Source organism: Ahaetulla prasina, chromosome 7 (assembly GCF_028640845.1).
Source record: "Ahaetulla prasina isolate Xishuangbanna chromosome 7, ASM2864084v1, whole genome shotgun sequence".
Lineage (NCBI taxonomy): Eukaryota > Metazoa > Chordata > Lepidosauria > Squamata > Colubridae > Ahaetulla > Ahaetulla prasina.
This window is the reverse complement of record NC_080545.1, coordinates 48,964,345-48,979,355: the sequence shown is the minus strand read 5'-3', so window position 1 is coordinate 48,979,355 and position 15,011 is coordinate 48,964,345. Positions and strand designations below refer to the sequence as shown.

Here is a 15,011-nt window from a genome sequence, read left to right as displayed (position 1 = left end):
ATTTCCTTCACAAACTCATACTTGTGGATCTATATCTTTTTCATCTTCTTATGTTAATGTAACTATCTTGGTATTTCTATATGTACAAGGTGATGTGTTTTCTACTTTTATCTCCAATCCAAATAATATGATTGTAACTCTGCATAACAGACAGCTGTGAGCCTCAGGTACATGCAGAGGCTTTACTTCTATAATGTCTTTCTCTGGTATTTTCGTTTTAATTGGTTCAAATTCTTTTACTTTAAAATTTTCTCCTTTGACACCAGTTACAATAGTAGTTTGATCAGAAAATTTAAGTCCTTGAGGTATGCAACTTAGAGATGTTCTAGCTGTTCCTGTGTCTACTAAAAATGCTATAGATTTTTGATACTTATACATTTATCAAGGGATCTCGGTGGGATTTTAAAGTCAATAACCCCTAATTTTCTAGTTCTATGGGTGAGTAGACCTCGCCCTCTTTCTTCAGTGTAGGACAATCTCTCTTAAAGTGTTCCTCCAGCCCACAGACATAACATTTGGGTCTTGGTCTAGGAAATTCTCCACCACGACCCATTCCCCAAGTGTATGGAATGTCTCTGCCTCTTGCTGCATTTCCCCTTACACCTTGTGTAAGAATGAATCCTCTTCCTCATCCTACACTTTGGGAGGTCTCCTCTTTCTTTCTCTGTTTTCCTTGTTCCATTGTGTTAACTATGATTTTTGCTTTCTGCTTCTGCTCTTCCCTTCTCACATACACTTTTTGAGCTTCTTTTAAAAGGTCAGGTATGGACTTACCAGCCCACCCTTCTGTTTTCTGTCTTTTTCTGTATGTCAGGCCGTGACTTAGATACAAAGTTAAATTTCAGGAATCCTTTTCCTCTGTGAGCATCTGGGTCTGTGCCTGAGTATTTTCTCATGTGATTTTTTAGTCTCTGCAGGAATGTAGTTGGTGTTTCTCCTTGTCTTGATATATATTGAAGGCTTTTCTTTTCTTTTCTGTACACTGAGAGCATATGCACCAAGACAAATTCCTTGTGTGTCCAATCACACTTGGCCAATAAAGATTTCTATTCTATTCTATTCTATTCTATTCTATTCTATTCTATTCTATTCTATTTCTATTCTTTGCTCAAATTCTGGTTCTTAGGTACAGCCTCCTTTATTCCTTCAATTGTAATCTTTCTCAGGTCTTCCATGTATCTCCTATCCTGCTCATTGTTACTCTGCCAATTAGGTTTCTAGAGAGGAAATTTCTGTTCCCTAGTAGGATTATTATTATCCCCACCAGCAGGGTGTTTGCAATCCCAATAATTCATGGCAGACCTCCTAATTAATCCTCTCTCTTCTCCAGTGAACAAGATATTCATAATGTGATGACCTGGGGTGTGACACAAAGGCAACACAGCCAGAAAACTGATATGAGTCCCTTTGTTATCACCAACTGTGCCCCCAATGTCTCTTTCAACTCTCCGGCCTGGAGAGAGCTCTTCCACCAACCTGTAATAGTCTTTGGCTGACAATACTTCAATCCCAAACATTGTAAACAGAAAATTTCCAACTAAAAATCCAACAAGGCAAGACAAGGTAATTAATCCGGCAGGGCAAGCAAAATAAAGAATTCCAGAAGTGAAGTAGCATGGCAGTAAATCAAACCAGTTGGCAGGATGCCAAGAACTCAGATAAACACTAGATGAACTCAGCGTTTGTTCCCGACAACTGCCCCTCCCATTTGCCTCTTCTTTTTAAACTCTCATCAGCAGCTGTGCTTTGTAAAGAGGATCAGGTCCCTTTCCTCCCTCATAAACCACACAAGTCGGAGAGTTTTGCTTGTTGCTTATTTGAGTTTCTGTCTTGAGCCAGTCTTTCTGAATGGATTACCAAACCTACATTTCTAAAAGCAAGCCTCCTCAGTTTCCGCTTGGGACAGAAAAACTGGGGCTGGTTTCTGCCTCCCTTAAGGTTTTTCTATTTCTCCTTTAGGGAATTATTTTATCCTGTCTTTTTAATATTTCCCAAAATATTTCATTCTTCTAGGGGGGGTTAGGTTAGGCAAGACAGAGAGCAAGAGAGAGAGAGCAAGAGAACAATCCAATTGGGTCTAAAGCTCGGCAACTGCTGCAGTGAGAGGAGGGGTGCTCTCCAAACTCTGTGTTTGTGTGTGAGAGCGCGCGATCCCTGCTTTAGTTGGGGCACTCAAGCTGCTGGCAACGGGGGGGGGGGGGGGGGCCAACTGAGCAGCCCTTTTTATCCTCATCTTCCCCACTCAAGCAGATCTCATTTCTCCCCTAGTGCGGCAAACTCCAGCTTCAATTGGGGCATTTAAGCTGTTGGCAGCGGCAGTCACCTAAGCACCATGATTGTCCCCTCCCCAACCAGCCAGCCAGCCCCACCTGACCTGCTCCCTGGTGCAAAGCCTCATCATTCTTCTCATCTTCATTGTTGTCCTCCTCGCCCAAGTGGCAGCGGGCTCCACGGGACTGGGTCTCATTCCTGCCCCGGCACAGCAAACTCTGGCAGGCTGGATGTGAGTGTGAAGGGCCTGGCCCCGTAGTGCTTCCTTGCTCAATTGAAGGCTTCGTTCAGCCCTTCAAACAGTAAGGCTGGCACATGCAAGCGAGCAGCGCACCAGGGCCACGGGCAGCGTTGGTTCCTGCTCCCGGCCAATTCCGATTCCACGGCCAGCCTTACTGTTTGAAAGTGGACAATTGCAGGAATATTTGTACCAACACAATCATGTTTTCTTTAAATATGACCTTTTTTTTTTTAGCATAACAGTATTCCATTGAAGTATTTTGAAAAATAAAGAGTATTAAAAATATATCACTTAATCTGCTGCATTTTAGGGGGAGATATTCTAGATATTAAACAAGTGAAAACTGTTTCAGTTTTCTTAAAAAAGCAAAAAAGAGTTCAGAGGCAAGACTAATAAAGATCTATTTTATTCATAAAAAAACAAGTATCTTGCATTAAAAACATTGCCATTCTGTTTTATACAAAGTCATAAATATATTTTATGATGATATATTCTATTTCTGACAATAAAAAGACTCCCACACAGTGCAACTGCCATCTACACCATTCTATTAATATTTTGTACATTTGTTGTGTGTTATAATTACAGTATATTAATAAGCAGATGAAAAGTTATTAAGTCTCTAGATATTAGTGGATTATAGCTCCAGTTATTCTTAAAAACCTGTAAGTCTGATAAGAGGTGGAATCCAGTAGTATGTAGAGACCTAAAAATTCCCCATCTTTGATTATTTTACAAATGCAATAAATGTTACAGCTGAATGAGATGTGGAGTTACCATTCTGTTCTCTAAAAGACTTGAGGAAAGAATATATTGAGCTTGGATGGATAAAGATACTCTAAATTATTGTTACTCTCTTCAAGACATAGGTTGCAAGCACTTGAAATTTTAAAATTGTATTACATTTCAGAAAATACGCTGCAGAACACAAAATTGCTTTGTAATACACAATGACACTGCACTGGACATGCTGTTTTGAACATTACCTCTAGCAGGCTGTTTTGAAAAATAACTACAACTATCAAATATTGCATTTAAAGCATTCTTCAGTCTGAATAATAGCTAAGATCCAGCTAATCGTTATATGAAATAGCTGAGCTTTCATAATACTGAGAGAAAGAACAAGGGTGATTTACTGAATAAATTTGGTTTCGAAGATATCAAATACTTTTAGAACAGCAAATGGAATTGAGGGCATGTTCTGTGCTATTACTCTTGTGCATCTGGATAAATGCTCCCCTTTAAAAAAATTATCCACTTAAAGCAGCTTATAAAATATACCTGCCCAATTTCTGAAAGCATATTAGATTTATATTCTTCATGACACTTCAGAGACATTTTATTGGAGGAGATAGATTCAGTTTTTTGCTCATTATCACAGCTTCCTAAAGTGATATGGACAAAAAATGTATGGATAACACATTAAAAGTTCTGTTTTATAGCATATTTTATAAAAAACAAAGCAAAAAATAAACCCCAGAATATTGTAATGTCTTTATTCCAATATAATGATCAAGTATATTTTTGAAATAAAAGTGAACTGCCTTCCAAAATGAATACTTTTGAAAGCATACTGTAATATGCCAACTTTGAATTTCAGGTTCAAAGGAGCCAGTTTGATTTAGTGGTTAAGGCACCAGAACCAGGAAATTTCGAATGAAAACCAGCCAGGTGTCTTTAGGTCAGTCACACACTCTCAGCCCAACTTTCCTCATAGATTTGTTGTGGGGAAAATAGGAGGAGGAAAGAGTTATGTTTATCTGCTTCAGTTATTTATAGAAACAATAAAGACAGGATAAAAACAAACCTAAATCTTTTACGGGAGCTAAGTATCTACTTGTAACCGAAGATCAAAGACACTGTTCCTCATCTGCTTTTGGATTTGTTCTTTGTAAAAATAGAAATTGCCAGGGGGCGAATGGATGGTATGTACACAACAACATAATACAGACAAACTTACCCAATAGAGTCAGTAAGAGATTAAGGTGCTGGACTAGGACTGATCCAGCATGACCTTCAATGGACAAAACTTCATCCCAAAGCATATTGATTCAGACTGATTTTTATATACACTCACAAAAGTAATATAAGCCTATAAGGTTAATTTCTAACATAAATGTATACAATTAAGAAACAACTACATTTTCCTGTAACAAACAGTACAAATGAATCAAAAGTGCAAAATACAGACTGTGCTTGCATTTTCAGAAATTTAGAAGTCATTACATTAGTGTATAGTATGGTGAGGTTTTAATAATTTTTGCAGCTTTGGATTCCGAAAAAGTACATTAATCAGACAATAAGTTTAGTGAGTACATAAAACCAGCTACGGATTTTGAATCATAGTGTAAATATATTGGTCCAGTTCATCTCATGTTTTACATTCCCTACTAGAATTTGGCCAAACAGTTAATTATTACAGTTGATCAATTCACGTTATCTGTACTGGGTTCTTTCAATTAGAACTACAGTTAATATTTGGAATATCCAGATAGTAACTATTTTAAAATTAAAGATTCATTAGGAAAGTGACCTTTGTTCCTTTCCTTAGAAAAATCTTTTCCCTAATACATTTTTAAAGATTTATATATACCCCCTCGCACACACACAAACACACACACATTCAAGACAGCAAACATACCTAATTTTCCTGCCTCCATTTTCCCCACAATAATGGAGAATGAGTTCCAAAGTCACCCAGCTGACCTTCATGTCTAAGGCAAAACCAGGAATATCAGTTTTGTGGTTTCTAGCCTCAGGCCTTAACCACTACATAGTTCTTGACTTATGACCACAACTGAGCCCAAAAATTTCCATTGCTAAACAAAACAGTTATTAAGTGAGTTTTCCCCTTTTTATGACTGTTTTAGCCACAGTTGTTAAGTGAATCATATGGTTGTTAAGTGAACCCAGCTTCTCTCAATTATTTTACTTGTCGGACGCCAGCTGGGAAGATTACAAACAGTGACCCCAGGCCAGTACAACTGTCATAAAGTCATTTTTTTCAGAGTTGTTGTAACTTCAGTCATTAAATGAATGGTTGTAAGTCAAGGACTACCAATAGACCAGACTGGCTCTCAAAAATAAAATAGAACATAACACTTTTCAATATATAAAGCAATAATAACAAGATTTGTCCCAGACTACACTTTTATTATAGCATTATTACCTTTTTTTTAAACGTCTGCTGTTCCATTACAGTACTTTGCCCTTAGGGCTGGTCGCAGAGACCTTGTAGCATCCCCCTGCCTGTTTCCCATCCTCCTTCCCTTCCTTGGATTTCTGCAGGTCTCGGACCTGCTTCCCATCCTGCCAGGCCTTATATCCTCCTCCTCACTTACCTTTCAAAGATCTCCAGAGCTCAGTTTAGGGAAGGACAGGCTGCTCGGTTCCTGGGCTACGTGGTGCGACCACAGAAACTGCTGTCATTTTCCAAGCTGCCACATTGAATTGTTCCAGGATAGTGCCATGCAGCCCAGCAATGGAGTAGTTTGCTTTGCTTCCGTAACATGAGTTCCACAGTATTCCGCAGCCCTGCAGAACGTGGTGGAATACTGCAGAACTTGTTTTAGGGAAGCACAGCAAGCTGCTCTGTTGCTGGGCCACGCAGTGCCATCCTGGAAGCAGCCTGTCCTCTTTCCATAACCTGAGATCAGAGATCTTTGAAAAGTGTGTGATGGTGACATGAAGTGGGGAGGAAGGTGTGGCACTTGGTGGGATGGGAAGCAGACTCAAGGCCTGCAGAGACTCTGAGGGGAGGAAAGCAAAGTTTAGGGTGTCTTGGGGGTGGGGAGGCCCTGTACTAGGCCTTCCAGAGCCTCTCCTGCCAGCCCGAAGGACATCATGATCTATTGAACAACCACATCTGGGAAAGCAGGGATGAAGGGGTTGTAAGTGAGTCACTTCCTTTAACGGCTGTTATGACTTCCAACCATAATAAGCAGTCTCTATTATGGTCAAGAGTACAGAACTACTCCATACAGTGCTGATAGCATAGAATCTGGTAACATGACAAAGCCATAGCTAATCATAATCCAACTAAGTTGAACTAATCAATAATTTCAAGTTGATATAACTACAGTTTAAAAACAGGGGTCTCCAATCTTGGCAACTTTAAGACTTGTGGACTTCAACTCCAATTGCAGTCCACAAGTGTTAAAGTTGCCAAGGTTGGAGAGCCCTGGTTTAAAACATAAGGATACATTTGGGTGAGGCTGATTAATACCCTATCTTGGTTTAACCATGGTTATCTTTACATCCTAGTTAATATTCAGTGAGAATTTATTCTTAACTAGGGGTTAAGAGGATGATGTTGATTTTTAAAATTCCCATAATGCTTTAGAAGTTCTGTCTTAAATATGTTTAAATCATAGCAGAAATATATACAAGTTGCAAGAAAGTTTACAAATCAAGTTGCGAGTAGCAGTACATTTGCACTGGCCAAAATAATTAGAAAAGAAACCTCTTGTATAAATTACTGAATCTTGAACAAAGTAAAAAGAAAACACTTTCAAACTACAGGAGCCAGCCTGCACCGAGTTAGGTAATACTTATAAACTTAGAAAACTTAACAACTTGTAAAATTCTCAGTCTTAATAATTTTGAAGTACCAGTATTTTGCTCAACTGTGAATGTTAATTATACTTAAATATACATTTTTAAAATATGCAGAAAAAATATAACAATGCATGTGACTATTAGAAATTAAAAATCCAGAAAAAACAATTTGGTTTCTCAGTATTTACCAGATCAAGAAACTTCAATGTTCACTTGAGTACAAAAAAGCAGTCTCTTTTAATACTGACATAATCATAAGGACATGATTGATTTTCTAGCAAAAAACACTGTATCTGTCTGAATGAGTTCATTTGGTATAAATAGGACAGTTTACAATGATTGCACTGTAATTACAAACAGCCCTTTAAAGAAACAAATTGTGCATACATACATATGCGTACACAGAGAGAGAGAGAGAGAGAGAGAGAGTGAGAGAGAAAATCTGGCCATGCCAACATGAGCAGACACCCATCGTCTACCAGTTTTCTTTACTGTGCTTTTCTTTCTACTGAGTCCTGTGACCCCCCTCAATGTAATGTAATCCAATCCATACCCCACTGGCCACAGTAGAAGGAGGCAGTGCATGGCAGCTATAGGAGAGAGAATACCTGCTCTGCTGGGAGATGGACAATTTTAAATTTCTCCATAGACAGTGCATTGCTTTTGGAATCAGTGCATATTAAAGCAATTCATTTGCTACCAACAAAAATACTTAGTTTACGGACGTTGAACCAGCCTGCTTTTGTTCCCATTTTGCTCACTAAGTTTGAAGTGTGTGTAAGCTAGAATGCCAAACAATGTGCATGTAATTCCAAGGCCTTGATTAATTGATAAAGGATCCTTAAATAAGAGATATCCTCCCATGAGGGTGATGCAGAATTTGAAGTGTCCAAACATGTTGTATCTATATAACCGTGTTAAGGAACATAATTAATCCAAAACCAATAATTAATCCAAAATAATCAAATACTAAATCCTGGGCCAAGTTTAGCTTCTTAAGTCCTACTCTTGTAAATAAGGTCAGAAAACACATCCCTCAAGAATAACTGGAACTCTGCTTCATTAATACAGATTATAGTAATTGAATCTTGAAAGCCCAATAGCATTTTCCTTCCTCTTTCTTATTCCCAAGCAAGTTAAAAGTGGAGTCAATTTCATTCTAAAGTTTTCCTCTTCTCCTGAGCTTAAATAATATTTTTGTTACTGCTAGTGCATACTTTTGCTAGGGTCACGTCCATAGTTCCTTATTGTGTACAATGGTTCTTAAAACTGCCTAAAATTGAAAACAAGAGTTTCTCTTGTATTTGTTAATTCATTTTTGGCTTAAAGGAAAACTTCCTCACTGTTAACAATAGTTAGTCCTTGACTTATCACCACAATTTTGAGTCCAAAATTTAGGTTGCTAAGTAAGACATTTATAGGACCTCTCCTGCCATAATTGTTAAAGGAATCCACAGCAGCTGTTAAGTTAGTAACATGGTTATTAAGTGAATCTGGTTTCCCAATTGGCTTTGCTTGTCAGTAAGCAAAGCCAATTGTTTACTGTTCACATCATCCCGAGACATTGCTGAGAATTGAGAATTTTGATTATGGAGATGCTGCAATGATCATAAGTGTGAAAAATTGTCATAAGTCACTTTTTCAGGGCTGCTGTAACTTTGAACACTCAGTAAATGAACTGTTGTAAGTCGAGGACTGCCTGTGTTCATTTTATATATTTTTTCAATAAAAGATTCATCATTATTTTACTTCTACTATAGAAAGTAACTCCAAGAATTGGAGATGAGTTCTTCTCTCATAAAACAATGCAAACAAACTTGTTGAAAGATCCTAAAACATAGTGTTTAAGTCCAATACAATATGATTCTACGGTTTCTGAAAGTTTTACTTAAAATATTTTATTGGTGACTCACCTGATGTTTCTGATTTGTACAGTTTATTGCCACTGTAATACAGTAAGGATACGTCACTGGGGAAGTATTCCCAATAATCCAGTAAATAGACAAGTTCACCATAAATGCTATTATTCCAGAGACCAGCACCATAGACTGTGAATTAGGGGGGAAAAAGCACTTACAAATCACTGCAAATGGTTTTTAATAGACAATATCCTCTATAAAGTGACATAGATGGTTGCAAACGGTATCTTGTTCATCGCCTTTCTGATCATTTTACATTCATAGTAAGAATTACAGCCTGTGCTTATAAACAATTGAATCTGATTTCTTATCCTTAGCTTTTTCTACTTTGAATCATTATTCCATTTGATAAATGTTAAAAATCTGGAAGCATTTTTCTTTGAACATTTAATTGCAAGCTGAAATATGGAGTATAAAAATTAACAACACTATATAAAAAGGGTTTAATAGATTTACATTTCACAATACCTACTTCCAGCAATATCTCAAGTACCATTTCCTAAGCAGTTTTATTTATCATTGCAATGTGTTTGAACATTAGTAGCTCGGCTTGGTAGTTAGGCTGTTGGTTTGAGCTTTGCAATTTGGTTGCAAATGTGTCATCACTATTTAAGGAGACATCGTCAGTGTATTTTGAATTATTTATCATTTACTGAATTTATAAACTATGCCTTTTGATTACATCATGCATGGAGTAATATACAATAAAAGCATGAATTAGAAGCTAAATTTTATTCTGGAACAAAAATATGCCACCACAAAGTATGGAGTAAAAATAAACATTAAGCAGCTAGAATGCCATTACAATTGGAAAATGACCAATCATCAGAGTATTAAAACCTAATGGTACTATATAGTCTTTACTGTCCTCCAAAACAATATAATAAGGAGCCTTTTGATTATTCTTGGAAAATAGTGTGTGGCCCAATCCATTGCATGTTTACATAAGTAATCTGTATACTGGCCTGCTGTTTCTGTTGCTGCTGCTCTCAAAACTTTTATTATGAAGCTGGCAGAGTCAAAAATAGTCAAAATTCAGGACAAGAGAAGAACTAAGGAATACCCCAAGCCACCCCTCTAACCAAGACAATGTAAATCAATCAATCAATCAATCAATCAATCAATCAATGAGGACTCAGATTGTTGGGGGCAATAAAAGTTGACTTTGTATATAATATACAAATGGATGAAGACTATTGCTTAACACATTGTAAGCCGCCCTGAGTCTTCGGAGAAGGGCGGGATATAAATTCAAATAAAAAAAATCAAACCAGCTTGTTTGATTTCAGCAAGATTAATTCATTGTGTGCCTTCAAATTCCTGAAGAAGTTTGAAAAGCAATATACTGTATGCAGTCATTATTAGTCAGACTAATTTATGTTAATGTATAAAGTAAAGATTATTTTAAAAAATAATTCAGTATTGGGTTGACCTTTCCATGCAGTCCTTCAGTTGTAGTATCTCACATTTGAAAATTCAGTGGCTAGCAACTAAATAATGAGAAACACTGATTCAATAAAGAACTTCCAAATTTAGGATTATATTTGCCTATATTTGAACAGGAATGTTGTTTGTTAAATTTTAAGAGCATTTAGAAGAAATAGAATGAAGAAGAAAAATAAACAATTTACCACAGCAGAGAGAGTCCAAGGGCCAAAAATTCCACCTTCTCCAAAGATTGGTTCAAAGAAGGGTACAACGCACAGCAACATGCCACATGACATTGGTGCTTGATAGTATAGTAGCTGCATAGAATTTACCTGAAGTTCATGTTGTTTTGCTCCTACCCACTGAAACAAAGAAAAATATATTAATAGCCCACATGTCTAACCTTGACATAAATAAATTACAATATGCCTACTAAAATTATTGTTAACCTAATTTTGCAAAGCTTCTTCTCCACTAACTAGGGCATACAAAACCTTTGCCAGACCAATTCTTGAATACAGCTCATCCGTCTGGAACCCACACTGTATATCGGACATTAACACAATTGAGCGTGTTCAGAGGTATTTCTCGAGAAGAGTACTCCACTCCTCTACTTACAATTGAATTCCCTTTGCCTCCAGGCTTGAAATGTTGGGCTTGAACAATCTGGAACTGCACTTTAAAACCACAATAATACATAGGCAAACAATTGATATAAACTCAAGGAAAACAGCTTCAAACTTGATTGCAGAAAAAACAATTTCATCAACAGAATGGTCAACGCCTGGAATGCTCTACCTGACTCTGTTGTTATAGCCTCAAACCCTCACAGCTTCAATCTCAAACTGTCTACCATGGACCTTACCTCATTCTTAAGAGGTCCGTAAAGGGGGCATGCACAAGCACACCAGCTTGCCTACCGTCCCTGCCTTACTGTCCCCATTTATCTGTATTTATTTCCTTTGTTCATGTTTATGTTCATACCTATACTTGTTATCTTGTACATGTTTGACAAACAAATAAAATAAAATAAAATAAATACTGCATTGGTATGTACTTTAAGAAAAGCATGTATAGCTCAAGCGTATTTATTCCAATTGTACAAGGCAGCTGAAGAATCTGAAAGAAAAGACAATCAGTTTCTTCTGTTTATCCTGATACAATGGCATAAAAATCAGTGTCTAGATCACAGATTCCTTAAAATGCCAAAAAATGAAACTGAATAAAATATTTTGAAAGCAGAGAGGCATCTTAGTACAATTAAATATTATGGAGAAAACATGAGCTAAAACTTTTGAACTTGAAGTTGATGCAAGCTAAAAACTGCACAGTATGGGTAAATTGAGGAAACAAGACAATATTCCAGCTATGACCTTCATGGATCGTTCTAGAGTATACTTCCCCAGTCTGGGCATCTTCTATATATGAGGATTTTAGCTGCCAATATTTTTAATAATAACCATGCTGGCTGAACAACTCTAGGAGTTATCAGCTTGGGAGGAAGCAGGGCAGTGGTACAGGTAGAAGACTCCTAGGTTACATTGTCAATGTAAGGACTAATAGCCTGAAGACCATGGAATGTGCAGCAAGAAAGGACTATGAGGCATAGCATCTTTTGTTGCTGGATGTGACAGAACAGGCAACGGTGGCTCCCTGGGTGAAGGTGGTAGCTGTGCAGGAGGCATTATTCAGTGTGGCACAAAATGAGAGGAAGTGGAAGAATGAGAGCTTGCCAGAGGCGCAGTGCATGCCCTGCAGCTTGTGTTGAACACACTCCTGGAGAATCAAGCTTGTAAGCTTGCATTAGAAGCTGTTGGCCTATTGCTGGGTGGAGAAAGCAGAGGCCTATGGGTACTACCTGTAATGACTTATTGCTCCCAAAGTCAATAGAAAGTCAACAATAATTGTTTTAATTTTTGTATAAGTCTTTTTAACTTGGCTATAAACCGTCCTGAGTCTTCGGAGAAGGGCGGTATAGAAATGTAAATAATAAATAAATAAATAAGACAAGTAAAAAGTTCTAAAAATGATCACTTACTGTTTTGCTTAATTATCTTTATTGAAAATATTTTAAACTTTAAAATATCAGTTATTTGTATTTGCCTTGAGGAAACTCAATTTAAAATGTATGTTTAGTGATAAAACCTCCACTTACTCTTTCAGAAGTCTTTTCAACTCCCTTCCCATTTCCCAGGAAGAAATGTCACCTATCTCTCACCAGAAAATTATTATGGGGAAAATAATGCATATAAACTTGGATGAGTGCCTGTTCACCTAACCACTACAACCGAACCAACACAAGCTATGAAATGGAACTACCAACCATCAAGTAGTAAACAACAGCCTAATCAAGGAATTACCAAGGAGAAAACACCATCACTATCAACACTGATAGGGCAAATTACTATATATAAACAGAGAGCAAACCCCATGTTCTCCTAGCTTTGATGATGTTACCTAATTGGGTAATGAAATGTTGGAAGTAAACAACCAAACTCAGAGAATACCAAGGACTCCATAGTTCATCTCTGAGCTACCTATATTCTATTCTATTGAAACTGGGGTGAACCACTATCAAGACTGTTCAAAACCGTTCAAATGGTTTATATATTCACAGACAAAATAATTGATATTACAATGCAGTAGGCTTCATGCAAGCACATTTTTTCATCCTTATGCACACAGTTTATTGTTGAGTACAAAACAGAATAAGCAAGTTTCTCATCCCTGTAGATCAATACACAATCCTAATATTTTTTAAAAACTGGTCATGCCACTATTCATCAATTAACTCTTCAATTAACTATTTAAAAATATTAATAATATTACAAGTATTTTGAACAAAACTCCTTATTAATTTTAGACAGCATCATCCATGGTCAAAAGTCATGGCCAAAAAACAACTTGGCACCAGGTTGGGATAAGAGTGCATATGCCAAACTTCTGTAAATACAATTTATATATTTGTACATAGAGTTTTTCCAACAGAAAATAGCTTTTCCTACAGTTAAATAAGACATATTTAAATAACAAGAAACTATGTAGAACAAATATGTTCTACTCAGCAGACTGGAACTTAATACAGAATAGATTACATAAAATATTATTCTAAGTTTGCATTTAAAAAAAAACATTTAACTTACCACTTGATAAAGAGATGTCACTATAACACCAAGAGCAGCAAATATCATCCCAAGTAAACTAAATTTCACATCATAATAAGAATTTAAAAAAACACCTAAGGTGATAGGAATCTGTGAAAGAGAGAAAGAAACATTTGATGCCTAAGTATTCCAGTATTATTTCTTACTACTGCAACAATCTTCATAAACTTTTTGATCTCCAAATGATTAGAATTTCTATAGTTTCTAAATTCTAACCTGTATAAATAAGACAGGAGGCTAGCAGGCGCTATATCCCAAGCTTTTCATAACATCTTGTCTGACAAAATTTTAAAGCAGCATATATTTTTTGGTTTTGTGATTGAACTTGATAAATATCTTGCAATTTTAGGATGAAAAGCGGCCATTTATATTTTATAGCTTTGAGTCAAAGCCCCTAAACAGCTAGTCACAATCAACTATAAACATTCATTATTTTACATTTTTATATATATTTAATGTACAATACAATGAACTGGGCCAGTACAGCAGCCTTCACCAATTCTTTACCCTTTGAGCTTGTTGGCTTTCATAATCCCTACTCAGCACATCCATACTATCTAGAAATTATAGACACTCTTATCCATCAAATCTAGGAGCATCAGACCTGGGAAAGCAATTGTCTAAATCGATATATTTTTAACCAGCCTTCATACTCAACCAAAAAGGCCATTCCGTCTACAGCGCACGCTGTTTCTTACAATACTTCACTTCCAGCTCAATTTCTCCTTGCTCTAAGATTGCAGCCCATTACTTCGGGAACCTTCAGCACGCCCAAGCGAGGGCAGCCCTCTTCCTTTGGCTGCTGCCCACCCGTCACACCCTGCCCTGCTTCTCACCAAAGTGAGCTTGATGCGGGTGGCAAAGGTCTTGCCGTAGGCCACACTCTGGATGAGCACGATGACCGGCGTGGTCATGGCCTTGGCCAGCTGGTAAGTGCCGACCGTGTTGTTCTGCAGAGAGAGGTTGGTGAAGACCACGAAGCCACAGAAGCTGAGCGCTAAGGAGAGGATCTGGCGCGGCCTCAGGCTTTTGGGGGCGAAGACGCCCAGCGACTGGCACACATACAGCCCCAGCCAGGTGACGGCAAAGTGCACCAGCGTCAGGCTGAGGTTGGGGAAGCCCATTCGCACGTACAGCCACTTGTTCAGGAAGACGATGCAAATAGACGCCGCCAAGTTTACTAGCAGCCCCGCCGCCAACCGGCCGCGCTCTGGAATCCACCCCTCCATGCTCGAGCTTCTTCCCAGTTCCACGTCCACTTCCTGGGGAGCAGCAGCAGAAACAGCCACCGCTCCCGGGGAAACAGCTGGCACAACGGCTGCCACGGCCTCTTCCTTGCCCGCCCACGTGACTCGGGCGCAGGAACTTCCGCTGCCGCGGGAGCCCGGTCCTTCCCCGGCAGAAACCCATCCGGGAAGGGTCTCCTCGGCT

General features: G+C 37.9%; 1 protein-coding gene across 2 annotated transcripts; it reads right to left on the bottom strand.

The window, feature by feature from the left end:
• Positions 1-2,897: 2,897 nt before the first annotated feature.
• On the bottom strand, positions 2,898-14,936 carry SLC35E3 (solute carrier family 35 member E3). 2 transcript variants are annotated; one of them, XM_058190026.1, is made up of 5 exons: positions 14,417-14,936; positions 13,560-13,670; positions 10,620-10,778; positions 8,983-9,117; positions 2,898-3,897 (listed from the first exon to the last, which is right to left on the bottom strand). In XM_058190026.1, the coding sequence occupies exons 1-5, from the start codon at positions 14,807-14,809 to the stop codon at positions 3,841-3,843; spliced, it is 855 nt and encodes a 284-aa protein (XP_058046009.1). In that variant the 5' UTR covers positions 14,810-14,936; the 3' UTR covers positions 2,898-3,840. The 2 variants fall into 2 exon arrangements, with proteins under 2 accessions (XP_058046009.1, XP_058046008.1); XM_058190025.1 differs by having other exon boundaries at positions 2,898-7,973; positions 9,035-9,117.
• Positions 14,937-15,011: the final 75 nt, after the last annotated feature.